The 21,180-nt window shown below is 35.2% G+C and overlaps 3 protein-coding genes across 3 annotated transcripts; all 3 read right to left on the reverse strand.

The window, feature by feature from the left end:
• Positions 1-220: 220 nt before the first annotated feature.
• NS2 (asparaginyl-tRNA synthetase 2) lies at positions 221-5,635 on the reverse strand. Its single transcript, XM_020373885.3, has 8 exons — positions 4,998-5,635; positions 3,655-3,885; positions 2,360-2,947; positions 1,730-1,915; positions 1,532-1,608; positions 1,296-1,422; positions 1,136-1,194; positions 221-589 (listed from the first exon to the last, which is right to left on the reverse strand). The coding sequence occupies exons 1-8, from the start codon at positions 5,448-5,450 to the stop codon at positions 406-408; spliced, it is 1,905 nt and encodes a 634-aa protein (XP_020229474.1). The 5' UTR covers positions 5,451-5,635; the 3' UTR covers positions 221-405.
• Positions 5,636-8,712: 3,077 nt separating this feature from the next.
• LOC109810371 (pentatricopeptide repeat-containing protein At5g48910) lies at positions 8,713-11,094 on the reverse strand. Its single transcript, XM_020373826.3, has one exon. It carries the CDS (start codon positions 10,891-10,893, stop codon positions 8,977-8,979), a length of 1,917 nt encoding a protein of 638 aa, XP_020229415.2. The 5' UTR covers positions 10,894-11,094; the 3' UTR covers positions 8,713-8,976.
• Positions 11,095-13,113: 2,019 nt separating this feature from the next.
• Positions 13,114-19,504, reverse strand: LOC109795993 (exocyst complex component SEC15A). The gene is made up of 2 exons (XM_083070920.1): positions 16,788-19,504; positions 13,114-15,653 (listed from the first exon to the last, which is right to left on the reverse strand). The coding sequence occupies exon 2, from the start codon at positions 15,630-15,632 to the stop codon at positions 13,263-13,265; it is 2,370 nt and encodes a 789-aa protein (XP_082927046.1). The 5' UTR covers positions 15,633-15,653; positions 16,788-19,504; the 3' UTR covers positions 13,114-13,262.
• Positions 19,505-21,180: the final 1,676 nt, after the last annotated feature.

Consider the following 21,180-nt stretch of genomic DNA (forward strand, 5'->3'; position numbering starts at 1 on the left):
CTTGGAATCTAGATTGAATTCATGTCTATAACTTGGCCCAAAGTCTCTATGTTTATGGCTTGATGATACTTGAGGGTTTGTAGACCCTCGTATCTATGCCTTACCTTGTCCATAATCCAGCGCAAAGACCTTTCTATTCACTTAGACTTTAGTTAAATAAAATAAAACATCAATTACTTTAACTCGAAACTTGAAGAAATTAATTTTGAGAAGAAAAAACTTCACAAGACTAAAATAAGTTACATTTCAATTATACGTTTACATTAAGCACACAAGTAATCAATTGATACGTTAATTGTTACACCAAGCACACATTGTCTTGTGTTCCTCCTGTCCACAAACATTCAAAGTTTGAATGCCAATAGCCACGAATGCAACTTGAATTTTCTTGGCACAAAATTATAATTAGTTGTTGGCCTTGCCATAGGTTCTTGGAAAAGGGATAACGTCCCTAACATTGCTAAGGCCAGTTGTGAATTGGACCATTAGGTCAAACCTTAGACTGAACCCAGAGTTCTCCACTGTTCCATTTCGACGAAGATCTAAGTACCATTCATACTTCTCTCGTGGCAAACCCAACTCATCAATCCTGCCACATACAAATGGAAAGGAAAAAATTTACCTAAGATGTTACCAAGGAAAATGGCTCCATTACTATTCAATTGTTGACGAAACTTTCATCATTTGATACTCCAAAACATTTATGTTTTTATAATTTGATATAATTAGTGTACAAGTGAGAAAGATTCATATGCTTGATACTTTAATATATTGGATTGAGACATAGTGTTAAGTTTACGTGACTTGCTCATAACCTCTTGTGAAGATCTTTCTAGTGTTCAACCCCACTTGTATTTCCAACAATTGGTATGCGGCATTTTGTGGAAAATTAAGGAACAAACACAGCAGTTTTTATGGTTAATCCTGATGATAGTTTGGTTTATCAATAACCAAGTAGATTTATTTTATTATTTCTATTAATGCCTTATTTTTCATCTGTTATTCATAGTTTTCAAATTCTGAACTATGAACAAATTTGTTCTACTGCTTCCCTTATATGGTTACAAGTTAGAAAGTCATGGCACTTCCAAGATGAAGACATAAAAGAGATTAGCAAACTGTAAACAAGCAATACCTGGAGCTTATCTTGTTAACACGTTCCTCGTTTTGGCTACCAGAAATTATTGTTCCAAGCTGCAAAAATTTCTTAGAATATCAACACACAGGAACAACATACAAAGATGTGCCAATCTATCAACAACATAATGCACTAGTACAGTCACGCTTGGCCTTACCTTTGGGACAACCAAGTCAAATGCAGCTACAGTTCCATCATCATTCTGGCGAACGTAGAATGGCTTAGCTTCTTTTGGATAATTATATATCATAATCGGCTTCTTGAAGATGTTATCAGTTAGATAGCTGTCATGAATGACATGAATAGAACCATAAGTAACTGAAGGTAATGCTTCTGCTGTTGCTAGAAATCAGCAAATGCAGAATGTGATGAAGAAAGATAATATCCATATACCTTAGGTGCTCTGAAGTGAGCACAAAACCCGATTCAAAATTTGTTTCAAATTTCTTATCTTCAGCCTGGGAGGACATCTAATATAAAATAATATAAAGAAAGAACATACTTATTATACTTATTTTTATCTTTGAGGAAACAAAATTAGAATGACAGAAATCAAAATGATATATTTTCGTGAAATTTGGTGCTACTTACCTTCCTTAGTATATCTATGGCTTCATTGTAGGGCATTATCTCAGGAGAATCTGATATAATTTGCTGAAGACGATTGATACAGGTTTTGTCAATTCTTTTGGCAACAAACTCCATATCTTCAGAGCACTTTTCCAGAATCCACTTGCAGAGGTACTTGAAAAAGTCATTAGCACAATTCATGGAGTCCTGCAAGTAACGCAAAGTGCATCATGCTACTAAATGATACAAAAACCTACTATCAGAATACAATAATTTTTGTTTTGTAGATGCCCTCGAGTGGAACATAGCATAATATGAGTTCTTTTCTTTGTTATTTGTACTACATTATAGAAACTAGAACAGAAAATGATGTTAAAAGGTGAAACATTTTGGTTCTAATAATAAGGGTAACGGAACCAAAGAGAACAAAAGAGAAAAGGATGTTCAATTCTATTTTATCCATGCATCAAACACTACCTAAAGGAACTTGGAACCAAGCTAATTCAGTAGGATGGATCAGAACCCAGTAGGATGGAAAATAATCTTTAACTAAATACAAGATACTTGAATGTTTAACTAAATAGAAAGATGGTATGTGATAAACCAAGTATATCTTATAAACTAGTCCCGCTGAGGAACAAAAAGTGTTACCTTCAATTGAGAAAAGGCCATTTCAACCTCAACCATCCACATTTCTGCAGCATGTTTAGCAGAATCCGTTTTATCTGCTTGAAATCTAGGACCAAATGAGTAGACATTTCCGAGTGCACATGCATAACTCTCCAGATGCAAGCGACCAGAGACAGTCAAATAAGTTTGTAAAGGGAAAAAATCTTTGGAAGAGTCTACTTTGTCATCCTTTAAAGAAGTTCCCAACTTTCTCTTTTCTCTTGCTTCCAATTGTGATGCCAGTTCATTCGTTTTCCTCAGATCCTGAATTGCAGCAGCCAGGGCTTCCCTATTGCTCTCAGTTCTTTTCAAATGCTCAACTAAGTTGCTTTTCTCTTTTGCAGCTGCCTTCACATGCTCAAGGTTAACACCTTCAATCTCATAAATGGTACCTAGTTTCTCCTCCTTCTCTGGTTTCTGATCCAGGATGGTAACCAGGAACATGTTGCTAAATCCTTCAGAGTCTGTGGTAGTTATAGTGGGTACTTGCACATCAATAAATGCATGTTCATTGAAAAATGTGTGGGTTGCAAAAGAGAGAGCACTACGAATCCGCATCACAGTTGCCACCTAATATGAGCCACACGATATGAAATAATAAATAAAAACAGATCAAGGTTAAACTTCTCATTATGTAAAACAAACTATCATAAAATAAAAAATAAAAAAAATGACTTATTGCACGACTTGCAAACCATGTTGTTGAGAAATATGTACGATGGGGGAACAACTATCAGTAAAATGCAATCAACAAGCATCTGATCTTATTACAACATATATTCATGTAGAATAAGGTGCTATGTAAATTGCTGCATTTCAGTTACATAAAAAAAATAAATAAATAAATAAATAAAAAAACAGAAAATGGCCTTCCTAGTAATGTCCAATATTTTTCCTAAACTTATTACTCCTTCAAATCTTATGAATTACTATACTCATTACTAACATTATGTTACCTTCTCAGAAAACTTTCAAATCTCCAAGGATACTACATGTAGCTAAGAACAATATTCATAACCATTGATAAATAATATATGGTAAGGTACAGAAGAACCAAATTATAAATATGGCAGGTCATGTCATGCACATTCAACAACTCAACCGAAAAAGCTATCTTCTGTTATAAAAGTAAAACGTTGTGCTTAGTTATAAGGAACAAAGGAAAAATCAACAGTGATTAGCTATGTCAGTTGTAAGAAAATCTGATGTGTTAACATGTAGAACATTCCAGGAATGTAATGAGAATTTGTCAATATTAAAAGTGATTTTAATTTCACCGTAGTTGTTCGAGGCCGAAACTGGGAGTGATCTCTCAACATTTCTAGTGGAATTCGTTTCTTTGATAATGGGTACTTGTCAAAATCTACTGTCCCAATGTGAAGAACTTTTTCAGCTTTAAGCTCAATAGCATGCTTCCCCTCTGCTGCTTCTACTTGACCTTCCACTAATAGACACGTTCCAGTAGGCAGAATCCGGCTAAGGGTAGTTACTGAGGAATCAACAACAACCTGAAAGTATTTAAATAACAATAAGAAACATGGAAAAAAAAAAAATTATGGAATTTTTTGACAATATAAAGGGATTGTATATTATCCTTTATTAACAGTCTGTTAAAATTAAATGACAGCTACTTTGCTTTATGAAAGCCATCAACTTGTAACTTTAGGCACATAAATAAGCCATAAATTCCCAACTTGATGATTTAATATCGAAGGAAATTTATGTTTAGAAGTAAAGTATATATGTCAAGTCAAACATGTTTTGTAAATTTTTTGGTATATTTTGAGAATACGTTGATCAGAACCAAAGGCCTTTAATTACATTCAACGAAATTATATGCTTTCTGTCTTGTAGTCAATCTGTGAAGTTTAAATAGAATCACGAGTTTTAATTCCCGAGATTGTTCAAGATTGGCAATGTAATATTTTTTTACTAAAAATATTTTTATAGTGCTTTACTTCTAATGAAAAAGGTGGCTTTTTTTTGGTTTTTATAAACACAAAGGTTTGTTTTTCTTCAACAATAATTTGTCTCCAGTTATATATATATAAGAAATAAATGAGAATATTATTTTAGTCTGATTAATAATTAGCATAACTTTACCTTTAAATGTATTAGAAATAAATGAGAATATTATTTTTGTCTGATTAATAATTAGCATAACTTTACCTTTAAATGTATTAATTTATTATTTTTTTTATACTCTTAACTTATTATGAATCTATTAATGAATCATTAACTCATTTTTATTATAAATGTAGGTATATATATTTAACTACTATAAATCATCTTTGAAAAAATATTTTTTTTCTTTGCTTTTCCATGTATGTCTTAAGGCTTGTACCCAATTCTTAATTGAAAAAAAAAACTATTCTTTGATTTATAATTAGTGTGATTAAATATAACTATCCTAACATTATTTAATTCCATGTATTTTAAAATGAAATTTTAAATTACGACATTATTATTTAAAACTTGCTAATTTAACTAATTCTATGAATTTCAATACTATATAAGTGATATGCTTTGTAAAACTTAATGTAGTATCCCGGAATATTGGACATTTTAGAACGCACTCTAAAGCAAAAATAAAAAATGCAGAAGAAAACAGAGACGAAACCTGAAGGCTCGGAACGCATGAGCCATCGGTGAGAAGCAGATACGCAGTAGAAGCTTTGGGAGGCAGGACCTTAGTCTGAGGCAAACTCAGAGACTCACGTTTCTTGCGCTGCCCGTGACCGCTTCCTCCGAACACATCGAATATGCTCTTAATCAGCGGTATCCTCGACTGCAGAATCTCCACGCACGACACGTCCTTGCTCCTCCCTCCTTTCTCGCCGACGGCAGCATCATCCGTGTGGAGCCACGGATGTGCCGCTGCCGCCGACGAATTCTCCACCACCTTGGCGGACTTCACCCATCCGCCAACTACCACGCGCTGCCCCAGTGCCAGCTTGGGCCGCTCCAGTAGTATCCTGAGCTGGGCTCGGCCCGAGTACGCGAGGGGCAGCGCGGGGGTGGTGGTGTGGAGGGAGGTGTGTTGAGGAGTTGATGTTGTTGGTGGTGCTGCCATTGGAAAGCGTGAGGAGAAAGAGTGTGTTTGTTGGTGTGAGTGGTGGGAAGGGAAGAGGCATGGTGGTGATATAGTGAGGAGAATGATGCTTTGCTTGGGGAGGGTTTTGAGGTTTGAGGGAGAAGGAAAGGGATTGTTTCGTTGGTGAGATTGAGGAAGAGGTTTGGTTTGGTTGGGTTGGGTTTGTGGTGCTGTGTAGTGTTGTGTTGTGTTGGGTTTGGTATTCTTTCGTGTTCGGTAATTTAGGCGGGAACAAGTCTACTATGTTTGCCTACATCTGTTCAAAGCAAAATACGAAACCTATCGGCTAATAACTCTCAAATCGTACTATTTATAATTTTTTTTCTTTTAACATAGACAAATTGTATACAGAAAAGAAAAAGTTAATTATTTCATCAATATCAATTTATTTTTCTTTCTTTAAACAGAGATATGAGGGTTTTTTTTTCCTTAATAATAATAATAATATTGATATATATAAAGTTAATTCTTATTTTAGTGTATATAATGTGACAAGTTTATCCCTTCATAAATATTATATAAATTATATGATAGAAGATGAAAAGACTTTTTTGTAAAATGTTTTACTTTTAAAACTATTGATTACCACATATTATTCTACTAATATATATATATATATATATATATATATATATAAAAGAAACTATCACAGAGGTAAAAATACCTTTTTTGCATTAATAATAATAAAAGATATATGAGTAAATAACGTAACCAAATAATGATATAGAGTTTGATTTAGTGGAAAAGTAATTATGTTAAAGCTTTGGTCATGTCCGGACTTTGAATAAATTCCTCAAATTATAACTAATTATAATAAAAATAAAATAAAATAAAAACATTACAGAAAATTTCTCATTACATTATTTATCATATATATTATTTTCTCTTCTTTTTTCAGTTCCACTCGAACTCTAAAAAAAATATAAATTCAACATTTTCCTTAATATAATAGTTATATGTGAGTAGTTTATATAAAATTATTATATTTTTCATGATGTCGTCGTCGTCTAAGCCTATATAATAATAATAATAATAATAATAATAATAAATAATAATAATAATAATAATAATAATATTATTATTATTATTATTATTTAAGCATTTGGAATGTGAAAGATGTTATTTTATTACACCTTACACCTTACAACCTAAACCCTTAAATTTAATTAGTTTTGATAAAAACATTAAACTTGTTAAAGTTTTACAATAATTTTCAAAATTACACTTAAAATTATTGGAGAATTTAAAATGTTTTCCAATTCGTATAGGAGTGAATAATTTATCTTATTAATGTATAATATTTATTGTAAATTAATTAAGAATATTTTAATAAAAAATAATTATTATAAATAAAAAATTGAAAATATTATTATGAAAATAGACTAGTAAGTCTAAAATAAGTGTCTAACATGAAAGGACAAAAAATGTATAAAAATAATAATTTTATAGATGAGAAGAAATTTTGGAACCAAAGAAATGTTTAGAGATATTAAGAGATAAGGGATAAACCACTCATGTAATTGATGGCATATATGATAAGAAGAGAGATAAGTAAGAATTGATATTTTCAATAAGGTCATTAATTTATTTGAGTATCTAAAAATCATCACCCTCTATAGATGCTTATTAAGGTGTCCGTACCTTAATAAGTTTCTACAAAAATCAAGATTTGAAATAATGAATGGCGTTTGAAAATTAGAGTTGTTTAATTTGATATGTATTAGGAAATAAAATTATACTGGGAAATGATATACCTACAACATCATTTTTGGTATTTATCTTTCTATCACATCATTTATTACATTTTAAATTTCCCTATTTTTTAGTTGTAAAAAATGTTATACAATTTATTATACATTTATCATTTCTCCTTTGTATTTAGGTTTAAATATCTTTTTACATCCTAAAATTTGGGTTAATTATTTTTTCTATCAAATTTAAGAGTAAACCTTTTTTTGTCTATAATTTAAAAATAGTTCACTTTGGGTACCTTAGGAATTAGAGATGTTCATAGGTCATATTGGTTTGAATTTAAGAAAAAATAAAATTCAAATTAATTAAATTTAATTTGTTCAATGTTTATAATTTCCTTGCCCCAAACTAAACCTATCCAATGTTGAATGGGATGATTCAATTCATCAGGTATGCAATGAAAAATTACATATTTTATTGTAATTGACTTACACTAATTAAATAATAGCATAAATTATAAAAAATAATATGTGAATAATTAATTAAACCATACTACTTTATCTAATGTAAGACAAATCCACCACAAACCAAAGTGTTTAACATTCACCAACTTGTCCAATAGAGGCCAAATCCATTGACATACAGCTAAGTGTCCAACTACAAATGTCACATATTTACTTTGTTAACCAATAAAAAATAATAAAAATAAAAATAAATAAATAATATTTTATTTAGATTAGTTTGAATTTCAGAAGTGTAAATCTAATACTAGAAACAATAATATTGAATTTCAATTAGTTTAGCTCGGGTCTAACTCAAATCGAGAAAAAATCAACCAATTTAATTAGTTCAGCTGGATTATCAGGTTTGTCAAGTTGATCTTGTGTTGTAAAATTTTTTTCAAGTTCCTGACCGATGAATACCACTGTCGTCAACGACCAAATATGGGCTATTCAAGCATATATATATATATATATATATATATATATATATATATATTAAAAAAGCAATGTAGATACCACTTGAAGATGATTGATTTATACCATTTCTTTACCTTTATACTATATTTCAGGAGTATCAAATATTGACAGTTTCCAGGGCTACTCCTTATAATTTCCTTGATGGAAAGACAATTAACAAGCACATACTTTGGAAACTTCAAGCATAAGACAGGATCTTAGAACAATTCCAATGAGAGTTGCTTGTTCCATAAAACAACTCAAGTCCCGGTTTCTTGTCATTGGAGGACTCCGTTCCTTACCATATTTCAAGCAGATCTTATTGAACATATTTGGAAACATTTCAAAAATAATAATGATGAAAATTAATTTCGTATAATATTTATGTATTTACTATTACTTTATTTTATTTTTAATATTTTCTTATTGTGTATTTTTTCTCATAATTTATTTTCTTTTATTGTAGTGCAATTATTCTTTTTAATAAAAATTTAAATTTAATTTATAAATGATTAGAAAAAAAATTCTAAAAGTTGAATTTCTTAAAGTTTCTTATTATTGGAGTAAATTTGTGTTAAGTTACTTAATGCTGACATAAAACACTGAGAACCACTTTTTTCATTTTTCAATGCATGAAGCAACTCAAATGAGTTGCTTCCATTAGATATGCCCTTAGAGGGCCTCTCTGTCAAATTACATGAAGATTAAGGGGCAGACTTTACGGAACAATGTATTAGTAAATGCCCTTTGAGTTCGGTATACATTTATTAATACAAAGCTCTATTTATAAAAGACCAAAAGAAAGTTAGTCTAAGTTAGGATAATAGAAGTACTGTTGCCAAGGACCCACAAAACTACCAGTAGTCCATACAAGAACATGAACCATGTTCAAAATGGTGAAAGCGCTTCCTATCTCGAATAACTATCTTACGCTCATATATTTTTGAGATCAATTTCATTGAGGAATGACAATCTTCACAAATTCGCAAATTTTTCACAATCTGAAGGGGTGTCATTGGAGGAGTACTAATTAAGCCAAAAGCAACAGCAATCTTCTCACTATGGTAGTGCAGCACACTTTCTTTATGTTTCTCATCCATCTTGAGCAACACTTGTGTGGTGTCTGGCATATGACCTTCCAAGCTCAACTTGTTTGAAATTTCCTTCAACATTGAGTGTATGTCTTTGGCTCTAGGATGGGAATCATCTTCAACAAGGAATTCATGGATCACACCACCAATCTCAATCCAACTACATCCAGGGTCTTTTCTGATGTCCATGTCTTTCATCATCAACCTCACCTTAGCAACTGCATCCCAATCCCCAGACGAGGCATGCATGTTTGAGAGAGCCACATATGCCCCACTATCATGAGGAGCCAATTGCATTAAAACCTCAGCAGCACGCCTACCAATTTCAATATTTTTATGCATCTTACAAGAACCAAGCAAGGCCTTCCATATGACATCATCTGGTTTCATTGGCATGCTCAATATAAGCTCTTCGGCTTCTTCTAGATAACCGGCGCGACCCAGGAGGTCAACCATGCATCCATAGTGTTCTATTTTAGGCTCTAATCCAACCCTATTGACCATGTCACTAAAAAATGTTCTTCCTTCATCCACCAAACCTGCATGGCTACAGGCAGTCAAGATGGCTATGTAAGTAACATCACTAGGGGATATTCCACACTTTTCCATCCTTGACAAATAATCAAACAAATCATTGGCTTTACCATGCATGGCAAGACCACCCATAATAGCATTCCATGTTATAACATTATTTTGAGGCAGCCTCTCAAAGACCTGAATTGCCTTCTCAATGCTCCCACACTTGGCATACATATCAACCAGAGCTGAGCCGAGTACATCATCAATCCGAATCCTGTTCTTTTCTGCATACAAATGCACCCATTTTCCCAACTCAAGCGCTCCCATTCGCGAAATTGCAGGCAGCACACTGACCAAAGTAACCCGGTTAGGCAACACGTCTTTCTTCTCCATCATCCTATGAAACATCTCTATAGCCTCCATATACAACCCATTTTGTGCATAGCCAGAAATCATCACATTCCAAGAAACCACACTCCTTTGAGCCATCCTATCAAACAATTCCCTTGCAACCTTAAGGTTCCCAAGTCTTACATATCCATCAACCATCACATTGCATAGAACCACATTAAACTCTTTCCTCCTCTCATCTCTCTCCAACCTCCTCACACGATCAACACCCTCAACATTCCTATAAAAGAAAACATGAGCATCCTCCATACTCCCACACATCACATACATCCTCAGCAAATTGGTGACAACAAACTCATCATCCACCAAGCCAAACTTAACAACCAACCCATGAACTTGCTTCCCTTCTTCCAACCTGGCCGCTACCGCGCAGGCCTTCAACACAGACGGGAAAGTGAACTGGTTAGGCTCCACTGCTGCCTCAGTCACCATCTGATAGAAAAGCAACAAGGCATCGAAGTGTCTATCCTGGGTTTCAGCAAGTGCCCTTATCACAGTGTTCCAAGCAAAGCAATTTCGTTCAGGCATTTGGTCGAACACCGAGAATGCATACCCAATATCACGAAAATCAGAAGTGGCACTGAGCCTGAGGATCTCTGTAGCTATTGTGATGTCATGGGTTTGTTCTGTTTTGATAAAAAAGGCGTGGACTTGTTTCAATTCTCGCATGCTTTTGCATGTCCTGATTTGTGGGAGAACCAAATGTGGATCATAAGATGCTGTATTGGGCTGAAACATCAAAGCATTCATTTTTTGAATAACCTGTTTAGGAAAATTCTCAGCATATTGTGGAAGTTGTGGTCAGGTCACGGTTTCAACATTCAAGTTTCAACAAAAGAAAACCCTTTGATTGTGAAAGAGAATGGAGATAAACCTGGGAATGTTTGGTGTGAAGATACGATATATGGATAAGATGTGAACGAATTCTATCGGAATAGTAGAAATTAGAAAGAGTAAGGACTTTACTCTTTTATTTTTTTTTTTAAAAAAATTTCCATTAATCTTCCCTTCTTCGTTCTTCCTTTAAAAATATTAAATATTATTATCAAAACACCGTTTACACAAATATCTTCTAACAAATATAAATATTACAACATTCACTCTTCTTCTACAAAAATAAGCATTTTTCTTCTTCGCAAATTCAAAACACTTTACAGTTTATTTCATATTTAATTATTAGTTAAATTTTTTATTAATTAATTATATATTTAAAAAATATTTTTTTCATTATTAATCTTAGAAAATATTTTTTAAAGTTATATATCAAAATAAAATAATATATATACGAGTATAATAAAATCAAAGACAATTATTAAAAAAATATTTAATTAAGATAGTTAATAAAATAATTTTATAAATATTTAAGTAAAATAGAATTTTTATTATATAATATTAATAATTTTTTTTATTAATACGTATGTGTGTGCATTTTTCATTATATAGTACTAGATGAGATGAAGTGCTTCGTGTCTCTAACAGACGATTACATTTTTTTGAATATATTTTCTCCATTTTATCCTTTATTTATAAAGAATTACTTTTTTTTTTGAATATATTTTCTCCATTTTATCCTTTATCTATAAAGAGTTACTGCATAACTGAATAAAAAAAAATGGAGACGAAAGCAGTTATTTAAAATGGTATTCCCTTTATTAATAGTTAGATTAATGAATTGACTATTTTCATTAAAGTAAAATAGTATTTTTATCATTATAATATATATATATATATATATATATATATATTAATACGTGCGTACATGTATGCTTAGGGTTTATAATTTATTTCTTATAAACATTTAAGTAAAATAGTATTTTCATTATATAGTATTAATGAAAATATTTTTATAAATATTTAATGAAATATTTTGATTTAATACATGTTTGTGTTGAGGGTTTTATTTTATTTATTATTTTAATAAATTAACTTAAATTTAATTATATATTTAATAATTTTTTAATCAAGTCAATGAATTATAATGAAGTAATTATATATTTTAAAATTTTATGATGATTATTTTTATTTAATGATGTTAAGTTAAATACTCAAAATTAATCATATAATAGGAGAATGATAGTATAATATTTCTATCTCTAAAGGACAAAAATATTATTTCTTTGAAATTTTAAATATGAATGATTGATAGTGTAATACTTACATCTTCTAGGAGAGGAAAGTGTAATTTACATTAACATTAAGTTAAATGAATTAAATTGTATATTTTAACATAAAAAAAAGACAATGTAATATTTTTTCCTCAAGAGAAAGTAGCGTAATTTAATTAGTGACTAATGTTCTGTTTATTATTATATTTGCTCATTTAAGTGGATAATATCCTACTAAGTACTTGATTTTAAGTAAATCTATACATCTAATCATTGTAAGTACATATGTTTTGTTGACAGTACATATGCGTATGATATATGACTGTCATTTTTTTGTAATATATTTGTTATATATATATATGAATGAAAAATATGCGTATGGTAATCCAGCAAATAAAAGATTATCACTAACACTACGCATAACATTTTCAATCTTCTGCTAACAATATTAGGCATTTGCCGGCAAGGAAAAAAGGTCAACAAAATTGTGAGTATATATTAAGAATAATAGAATGTTATAAATAAAACAAAAAATAAATTCCTTACCTTGGAAAAAAATAATTTTTGTAGATAATAGTGTCTGCCAGTTTGAGTATAATTTGCAATAAGATACTTGATGGCCACCACCATTTGCGTAAGCTAGTTAGAAAATTGTAGAACATTGAAATGATGAAGCCTCAAGTAAAATAGATTAGCATGATCTGTCTTTGTATATGTAATCAGAGTTAGGATCCATCAACACGGTGCAGCAGCTGAATGATGTAGTGACAATGAAATCAAATGCAGATAATAAACCTCGGAACTTCTATATTCAAGTGGGAAAGAACATTTATTTGTGTGAAACAGGCATGCTGGTATTCTAAAGAAACAACTTCAGACAGAAATATTTTTTATTATATAAAAATAAATCAGAGAAATACAGAAACACTAATAATTTGGAAGTTAAGCATTCAAAATAGAATAACACTACAATTATACCCTAGTTGAAATGAAAGAACAGTTTTCCAAGTCTAGTCAATTGAAATCCTTAAGTCGCTTTTTGAGCATGTCCATTGATTTCTTTTTAGCAGTTTGCTTTGTATTTTTATTCGAAAGACTTCCAAAGATCCCATCTGCAGAATCCTTGAATTTATCACAAATGCTGCCTACCTTCTTATAATCCAACGCATAGTAATTTTTCTCTCTTATAACAGGATTCATGAAGTTCTCAGGCTGACTACTTGACAGAAGATTAATTAATTGTCGTGCTTCTATCAAACAGCTCTTAAAACTACCTTCCCTGTAAATTTCACCCAAGCCAGAAGTATAGAACCTCTCATGTGCAAAGTCCTCTAGCATCTTAAGGTCATTGTTTATATTCATAACTGCATTTGCATTAAACCTTTTGACAATATCACTAAGGAAAGCACCCACAATTATATTGGAAATATGCTCAAGTGCACCAGTTCCAACCTTGTACATAGCATCTAAGGGTAAAATTTGTTGGGCTGTGGACATAAGTGAATCAAGATAAAAGATTACTTCATTTATGTACTCATTTCCATTTGGCTTTGGCTCCTCTGAAGTCCAGTTGATAATTTCTATAAGATTCATATATTCATCTAATTTTGTGTTTACCAAACTGAGCAAAGTAATATAAGCTGCATCCCTCGAAGTCTTCAGTAACACCTTTGCAGTTAAAGTAGCTTGGGGCTTCTCAACTGTTCGAACTGGGACACAGCTCAGTTGAGCTGCATGTCTAAGGAAATAATCACAAGCTCTTTCAAGAACAGCTATGTTTGCAGCAAGCTGCATGGCTTGAGACACACTAATATTTCCACTATTTATTGTATCTAGTAAAGTTTCATTTAATACTTCAATCAGGTACTTGTCCAAATACTTTCTCACAACATCAAAGAAACCAGTACGTACACCGTAAGACAAGTAATCAACAGAGCTTTTAATGAAGGATCTCACAATGCGACAAGCATCAGGCACCATGGAGGAGAATGGTGCAACATATGGAAAAGCAGGCATAATATCAGATGTTTGAATATTAAATGACAGAACATGATTCTCATAGTCAGTATCCTTTTTTATCACCATCTGCTCATATGAGTCGTTGCCAAGAACATCTTGAGTTTGGCTCCGACATTCTTCTAAAAGAAGTCTATGGTATTTGTCACAGCTATTATCAAGCACATCAAGAAGTTGACCAATGTCATATCCATATTGTCTAAGAGTAGACCCAAGAAGAGTAACATAATCCTTAACTAGGAGAAGATGGGTGGCAGAGTTCATATGGGAGAATTGCACGTCCAACATTGATGTTATTTTTGCCAAAGCAGTTTCCCACATAGTTTCGACCTTGTCAGGTACTAGTAGCCCACCACCAGTCCTCAGGACCTTATCCTCCACTATGAAGTACCCAACAATTTGAGCCAAAAATGTCTGATATGATTCAACGAAAGGTTGCGCCGAAGATATTTCCAAATCTGAATTCAATTGTAACAATCTATTCTTATAGTAATATTCATGAAACTGCTCTCGGATCCCCAGGCAACCATGAATATGACAAGCACGGTAAAGAGGCGTGAGATCGAACTTCATAGCAGAATCTTCATCTTCTTCAACCACCAAACAATAAGCTTGATCATCAACTCCAGAAATATTTAATTCCTCGGCCTTTCGCTTCCTTTCCAGCATTTCCTCATCCCTCTGACGAACTGATGCAGCCCGGCCAATTGCCGTTTGCCCAATTATTTTACAAGAACTTCGAATTTGGACCATCCATTCATTAACTTGACTACATACTTTCTTCTCAATGTGAGTTTTTATGGAAGGGATTTTTTTCTCTATCACCCTTTTGAGAGCCTTGGCAGGAATATTCTGCATGTAATTCTTCTCCAGCAAATCAATAGTTTTCAGAGCAGGATAAAACTGGCTTTCAGAAATGTGATCGTTGCACTTGACACAAAGCTCCAACACCTTCATACAGTTCTTTGACATTTTTACAGCTTCTGTCACATTCTTCTTGACTGTATAAGATTCTAGAAGCTCCTCAAGCTTGACAAGAATGATGCTGCCAACCTGCTGCAGCTTAAAATTATCACTTTGGAGTTCACTCTTGAGCTCTTCAGCATCAACTAACACACCACGAAGTTCATCAACCGCAAGGATGAATTCCTCATAGTGAGTCTTGCACATCTCCTCAATTTCAGCTTCCTTTTTCCTCACCACATAATTCAGCTGCCGTAGGAGCCCTTCGGGGCGCCCCATTTCAAAGGCATGCCTGACAAGAGGACTAATATCATCTCCATTGGCAACCAGAGTTTGTAGAACTAGGTCTTCTCCTTCATCACCACCATTCTCTACATCAGCTCTCCTTTTTGTTTTGACATCCATTGTCACTTGAATCTCTAGAATCTAAAAACATTTTGCTTGTTAGAAACCAAATGCCAACCCAAGATTAACACAAACTAGTTAGATTACAGCAATTCTTGTATGAACACTATGAATATAGACACAACCGGTTAATGTATATTAAAACAATAATAAAAGAAAAAGCCAAAGGATGTAAAATCCCTCCCTCTACTATTCTATATATAAAAATCCAAAATTTACTGTAGAGGGTGTTGGGAAATGAGAATTCATAGAGACCAAAAAGGCTATTTGCTTACAAATCTACTCCTCTTTCGTGTTTCTTTTTTTTTTTTTATAATTTTTTTATTTACAATAAAATTTTCTAATATTCCTTCTTGTCATCCATTTTTTTCCTTGTATCCCTTTAGTGATTACATTTATGTAATCTATCTCCTAATAGAGGAACTTGTAACAAGTCCCACATCGGGGAGGTCTCCTTACCAGGGAGGCCTTATAAGGCGGGAGGTTCTCCAACCTCTTGGGCCGACTTTTGAGGGATGGTTCCCCTCTTTATATGCTCGTTACAATGGTGCTTTCATTGAGAGCCAGCCAAATCGAGAAGGGCTACCCACGGAGGGTTCTGACCATCGGAGGGTTCTGACCGGCAAGGGCCGAGTGAAGTGCCGATGAGTGAAGTACCGTGGAGTGCAGCCATCGAGGACGCTGGCTTTCGAAGGGGGTGGTAATGTAACAAGTCCCACATCGGGGAGGTCTCCTTACCAGGGAGGCCTTATAAGGCGGGAGGTTCTCCAACCTCTTGGGCCGGTTTTTGAGGGATGGTTCCCCTCTTTAGTCTTATGCTCGTTACAGAACTCTTCTATAATCTAAGAACCACTAGAAACAACAACCATGAACAAAGACAAAGTAAAGTGTAAGAAATCAAATTACGCAATCCATTTTCGTGGCTTGGGAGTTACAAGGCTAAATTACTTCAACAAATCCAAATCTTTTAAAACTACATTCAAAACTAGACCCCTATACGTATATAATGTTTCAATTCACATAAATGCATTTGTTAAATTGTTGTTATATGATCAGAGATTCAGAATATTAAAACAACTTGTATAATAGAAATTATTGGAGAATTAAATTGACGATTTCAGTGAGAAGCGAAAATTGAAGGAGGAATTGGCGTACCTGACGGTGACGGGGAAAATCACAGGAGAACGTGAGAGAAGACGAGGCTGAGGGTCTCGTTCTTCGTCACAGACAGTCAGGTTTGGGTTTACGTGTTAGCATACGTAGTACTCTCTTTATTTTCTTTCCATGCATGCCATGCAACTGATCCATTCCTAGGTTATAATTTAATGCTTTAAACATACCCTTATAATATACGAATTTGGTTTATGTAAAATCATTTCTTTTAAAATTTTCTACTAAAATTTTATTTTTTAATTTTGATCTTTAGTTCTTTTAATATATTAACTTTTTTATTTTACTTTGTTCCTACCCTGACATCATTAGCGTCACCGCATCCGAGGTATTGTCCGCTTTGACTCGTTAGACCGTCACGATTTTGTCATTTAAAAGACGCCTCGGTGGGTTAAGAAGGAAGGATGTTTATAAACTATCCTTAGTCTCGACTCTTAAGTGATGTGAGACTTTTTAGGCATACCGGAACAAGCCACTCAATTGATGCTAAGGGGCAAGAGTGGCCTGGGCCCTCCTACTGGTGCCAATGTTCCTACCATAAGTTTGTTGTCATTGTTACGGTCACCGCATCCGAGATATTGTCCGCTTTGACTCGTTGGGCCGTCACAGTTTTGTCCTTTAAAAGGCGTCTCGGTGAGTTAAGGAGGAAGGGTGTTTATAAACTACCTTTAACCTCGACTCTTAAGTGATATGTGACTTTTAAGCATATCGGAACATACTTTATAATACTTTACTCATTTTAAATTAATCTCTTTGAAAAATAATTAATATAGAGATTAAAAATAAATTATTAGAATATTCATTGACTAAAAACAACTATATTATGAGAAATAAAATAAAATAACGTGAGATAAAATAAAGGAGAAAATTTTCATTAAAACCAAAATCGAATATGCAAGAATAAAAATAAAAATAAATTTAATTTAATTAAGTTCTAACTTTTTTTTTTAATAAAGAGGTATAACTTCTTTCTACTCAAACGTGATATCTCATATAACATCCATTTTTCATAAAATAAATAATATAATTAAAATTTAAAAATAATTACAAGAGTTTTATTAGTATAAGGGGAGCTTGAAAATAATAATTATAAGGTATGTTTTATAATTGGTTGTATTTATTTAATTAAGAAAAAAATAAACGTTTCACTTTGAGTAAGTCTCTTTAACTCAAGAGTTTTGTGGCTTGGTTAGGAGGTTTTATCGAGGAGTTACACTTTTGCTCTAATTATAAGTCTGAAGGAGGAAACCACCAACCACCTTGAAGGCCCCTTACTAATGTCGGACTTTTATGGAGATAAAGAGGAAGTGAGTTATCTTGCTAATAGGTGTGGAATAATCATGAGCAGTAGAATTGACCTTTAATCTCATTTTGTTTGCTTCATTGTGAATGAGACCATGAAGATTATTGTGTTTCAGGAGGTAATTATTTGTTTGAATTCAAATGTTGATGCTTGATGCAACACTCCGTTTTTCATAAAATGTAATATAAATGTTTTATTAATAATTTTAGCATTTTTTTTATTAATAAGAGTTATTTGATATTTATTTAATTATTTTATATATTTTGAAATATAATATAAATTATTTTATTAAAGGTTTTATTTAATTAATTAAGAGGGAAGGGAATTAGTAACTAATGTTAAGTATTTTAACTACAGGAGGGTTAAGGAAAGGTTAAATTTTAAAAGGTGGGTTTCTAATTAGCTTTTATGTTTTCTTATTTTCAGATATGGGCAATGGGCTTATGCTCCAGAGCTCAAAGAACTTGAAAGAAAAGGAAACCACCTCAAAGTTGGAAGACCATCATCTAGTGCTTATTGTACTATCCGTACCTCCACGCCGAGCTCGAGCTCGGCATTGCGGCGCAAAGTGACCTCGGGCCTGCACTGAGAGATCTCGGCTTAGACGAGAACCACTATCTAATCGGATCATAATTGATCTCAGAGGATCTCGCTCTAGACGAGATTCATTATCTAATCATATCATATCTAATCTCAGGCCCAAGGCCCAACGCAATCCTGATTCACGCTAAGGTACGTGCTTTAGTTATACGAGACTCATACTCATACAAACCCTAACTTTAGCATCAGAGTCTCTTTTGCAGGTACCACCCCCATCTTGGAGCATTCAAGCGTACTAGTGAAGGAGGCTCACCGACCTTACCTAGTGGATCAACTCTACCTCAGATCCCCGGTAAGAACATTTGGCGCCCACCGTGGGATCGATCAAGACATCTCTTATTGGCAACCCGTATGATTTTCACCAGAAGCCATAGCAGATAGCAACAGACGACCTAGATCACTCAACCACCATGGACAACGAAGCTGCATTGAGGAGACTGATCGACCAGGTCGAACAGATGCGGCAACAACATGACGCCGATCTGCGAAACATGCGTGCCCAGCACGAAACCGACCTAGCCGCAATGCGGGCCGCTAACGAGGCTGACCTAGCGGCATTACGTGCCGAGAACGAGCGGATTCGCGCTCAGCTCCCTCGACGCCCCTCTGACCATCAACCTCAGGCGAGCAACCTCCACGAGGAAGAGGGACATTCGGTCTCCCAACCTCGGACCGCAACTCGGGCACCGACTCCACGACCTGCAACGCATCGATCTCATGCACCAACGAACAAGTCGACCCCCGACCTCAACAAGGCCCCCACTCATGTCACAGAGGGTCAAGAAACCTTCCGCCGCCACCAACTCTCTCTTTAGGGACGTCACCTCATCCTCCAAGGAGTGAACTCGACCACGGGAAGACGTCACCTCGTCTTCCAAGAAGCGTACCCGACCTCGGGACGAAGCAGCGAGCCCCTGCAGCTCGTTCACCTGAGAGGCGTAATTCTCGTTGGAGCGTAGGGCGATCTCCAGCGACTTCTGGACCCTTGCAAGGTCTCCCCTCGCAGCTCGAAGCTCGACACCTTGCACTTTCGCTTCACCAAGGGCGGCGCTTAGAACCTTGTTCTCCTCCTTCAGGACCTTGTTTTCGTCCTTTAGGGGTTGAACTCGTCCCTTCAACTTCACCAGGTTCTCCTGCTGCTTGGGCCACTTGTGCTTCCAGTAATCCACAATGGCGGTGCTCCTCTACAGGAAAAACTGAGCAGCATCCAAGCTCCCCACCGGCCCGGCTGACTCGATCATAGCCTGATCAGCCGTGCTCAGCGAGCTTTGGGGGAAGAACTTCTCCGGGGTCACCGCAGCGCTCCACAGCAAGTCGATCTCCTCCAAAGCACTCTGGTGCTCCAGCCGCACCTGCGAACTCTCCTTCTCGTAGCGGTGCGCGAGATACGGACGCTTCGAGCGGCCTTTTGCCATCGGGGCAGATGTCGGGACCTTGGGGCTCGGCCCCTTCCCACGTTGGTCGGAGGTGGCAGCCATAGGTACCTCCTGCTCGGCAACCGGGGGATTCCCCCCTGGCGCCCTAGAGCTCGGAGGTACAGAGGCCCTAGCAGCACTCCTCACCTGCAAAAAACAAAATTATCCTCTTAAGACAAAAGACAAGAAGAATGCCACATGCGAGAAAAATCACAGAAGGGAAAAACACCCACCTCGGCAGCCTAGGCAGCCTGCCCAGCAGCCTGGGTCACCATCTCGGCAGCATCCGCTGCCTGTAGAAAATGGCCCTACGTTAGAAGGCAGAAAAGAAACATAAAAGATAAAAGAAAAACCAAAGAGACAAGGTACTCACCACCTCGGCAGGTTGAGCAACCTGCTCAGCAGCCTGAGCCATCTCCTCAGAGGTCACTTGAGGAACCTCCATGGACGGTGGAGAGCTCCTAGTGAGATCGACCGCGTCAGCATCAGCGGCCCTCGAGGTCACCTCCTCGGCACTACGAGGGGCAGAGGTCCCCCCGACCTCTTTCTCGCCCCTCATTCTTTTTTGGTTGGTCTTAATGGGGAAATCTCCTCCTCTTGAGGCTCAGGAACCTCGATCTCGGCGACGTTGTAGCGATGCTTCAGCTCACGCCACTTACTTCTGCCCATTATGCCTGCAGACACAGCAAATAAAACACATCAATAAAACACATCAGCAAAAGGGATTTTCACAAACCCTAACAGTCTAAAGAAGACGAGATACTCATTCTCCAGGCCCCTCTCCTTGTATGCTGAGTTCGCAAGCGACAGAACGAGCTTGCAATCCAGCGGACGAGGAAGCGCTGCGAGGTTCTCAACGGCGGCCGCCTCCGAAGCTGTCAGTTTCACTTGGACCACCCCATGAAACCTAGACGGTTTGGGGCACCAATAGAAAGGGAATTTTGGCAACCCGCCAAAGTAAAACGCCCCATCTTCCAACGGGTCAAAATCCACAAGAGCAACCCGGAAAAACTCTTGTTTAAAATTTTAGTATGACTGGGAGAAGAGAGTGAATAAACCC

The sequence above is a fragment of the Cajanus cajan genome, chromosome 3, assembly GCF_000230855.2.
Source record: "Cajanus cajan strain Asha chromosome 3, NIPB_CcT2T_4, whole genome shotgun sequence".
Classification (NCBI taxonomy): Eukaryota; Viridiplantae; Streptophyta; class Magnoliopsida; order Fabales; family Fabaceae; genus Cajanus; species Cajanus cajan.

Coding starts and splice junctions, on each gene's coding strand:
- NS2 (XM_020373885.3), bottom strand. CDS start 5,450: ATGGCAGCACCACCAACAACATCAACTCCTCAACACACCTCCCTCCAC. Junction 1,423..1,531: donor CTCACTTCAGAGCACCTAAG/GTATATGGATAT, acceptor CATTCATGACAG/CTATCTAACTGATAACATCT. Junction 1,195..1,295: donor TTGACTTGGTTGTCCCAAAG/GTAAGGCCAAGC, acceptor AAATTTTTGCAG/CTTGGAACAATAATTTCTGG.
- LOC109810371 (XM_020373826.3), bottom strand. CDS start 10,893: ATGAATGCTTTGATGTTTCAGCCCAATACAGCATCTTATGATCCACAT.
- LOC109795993 (XM_083070920.1), bottom strand. CDS start 15,632: ATGGATGTCAAAACAAAAAGGAGAGCTGATGTAGAGAATGGTGGTGAT.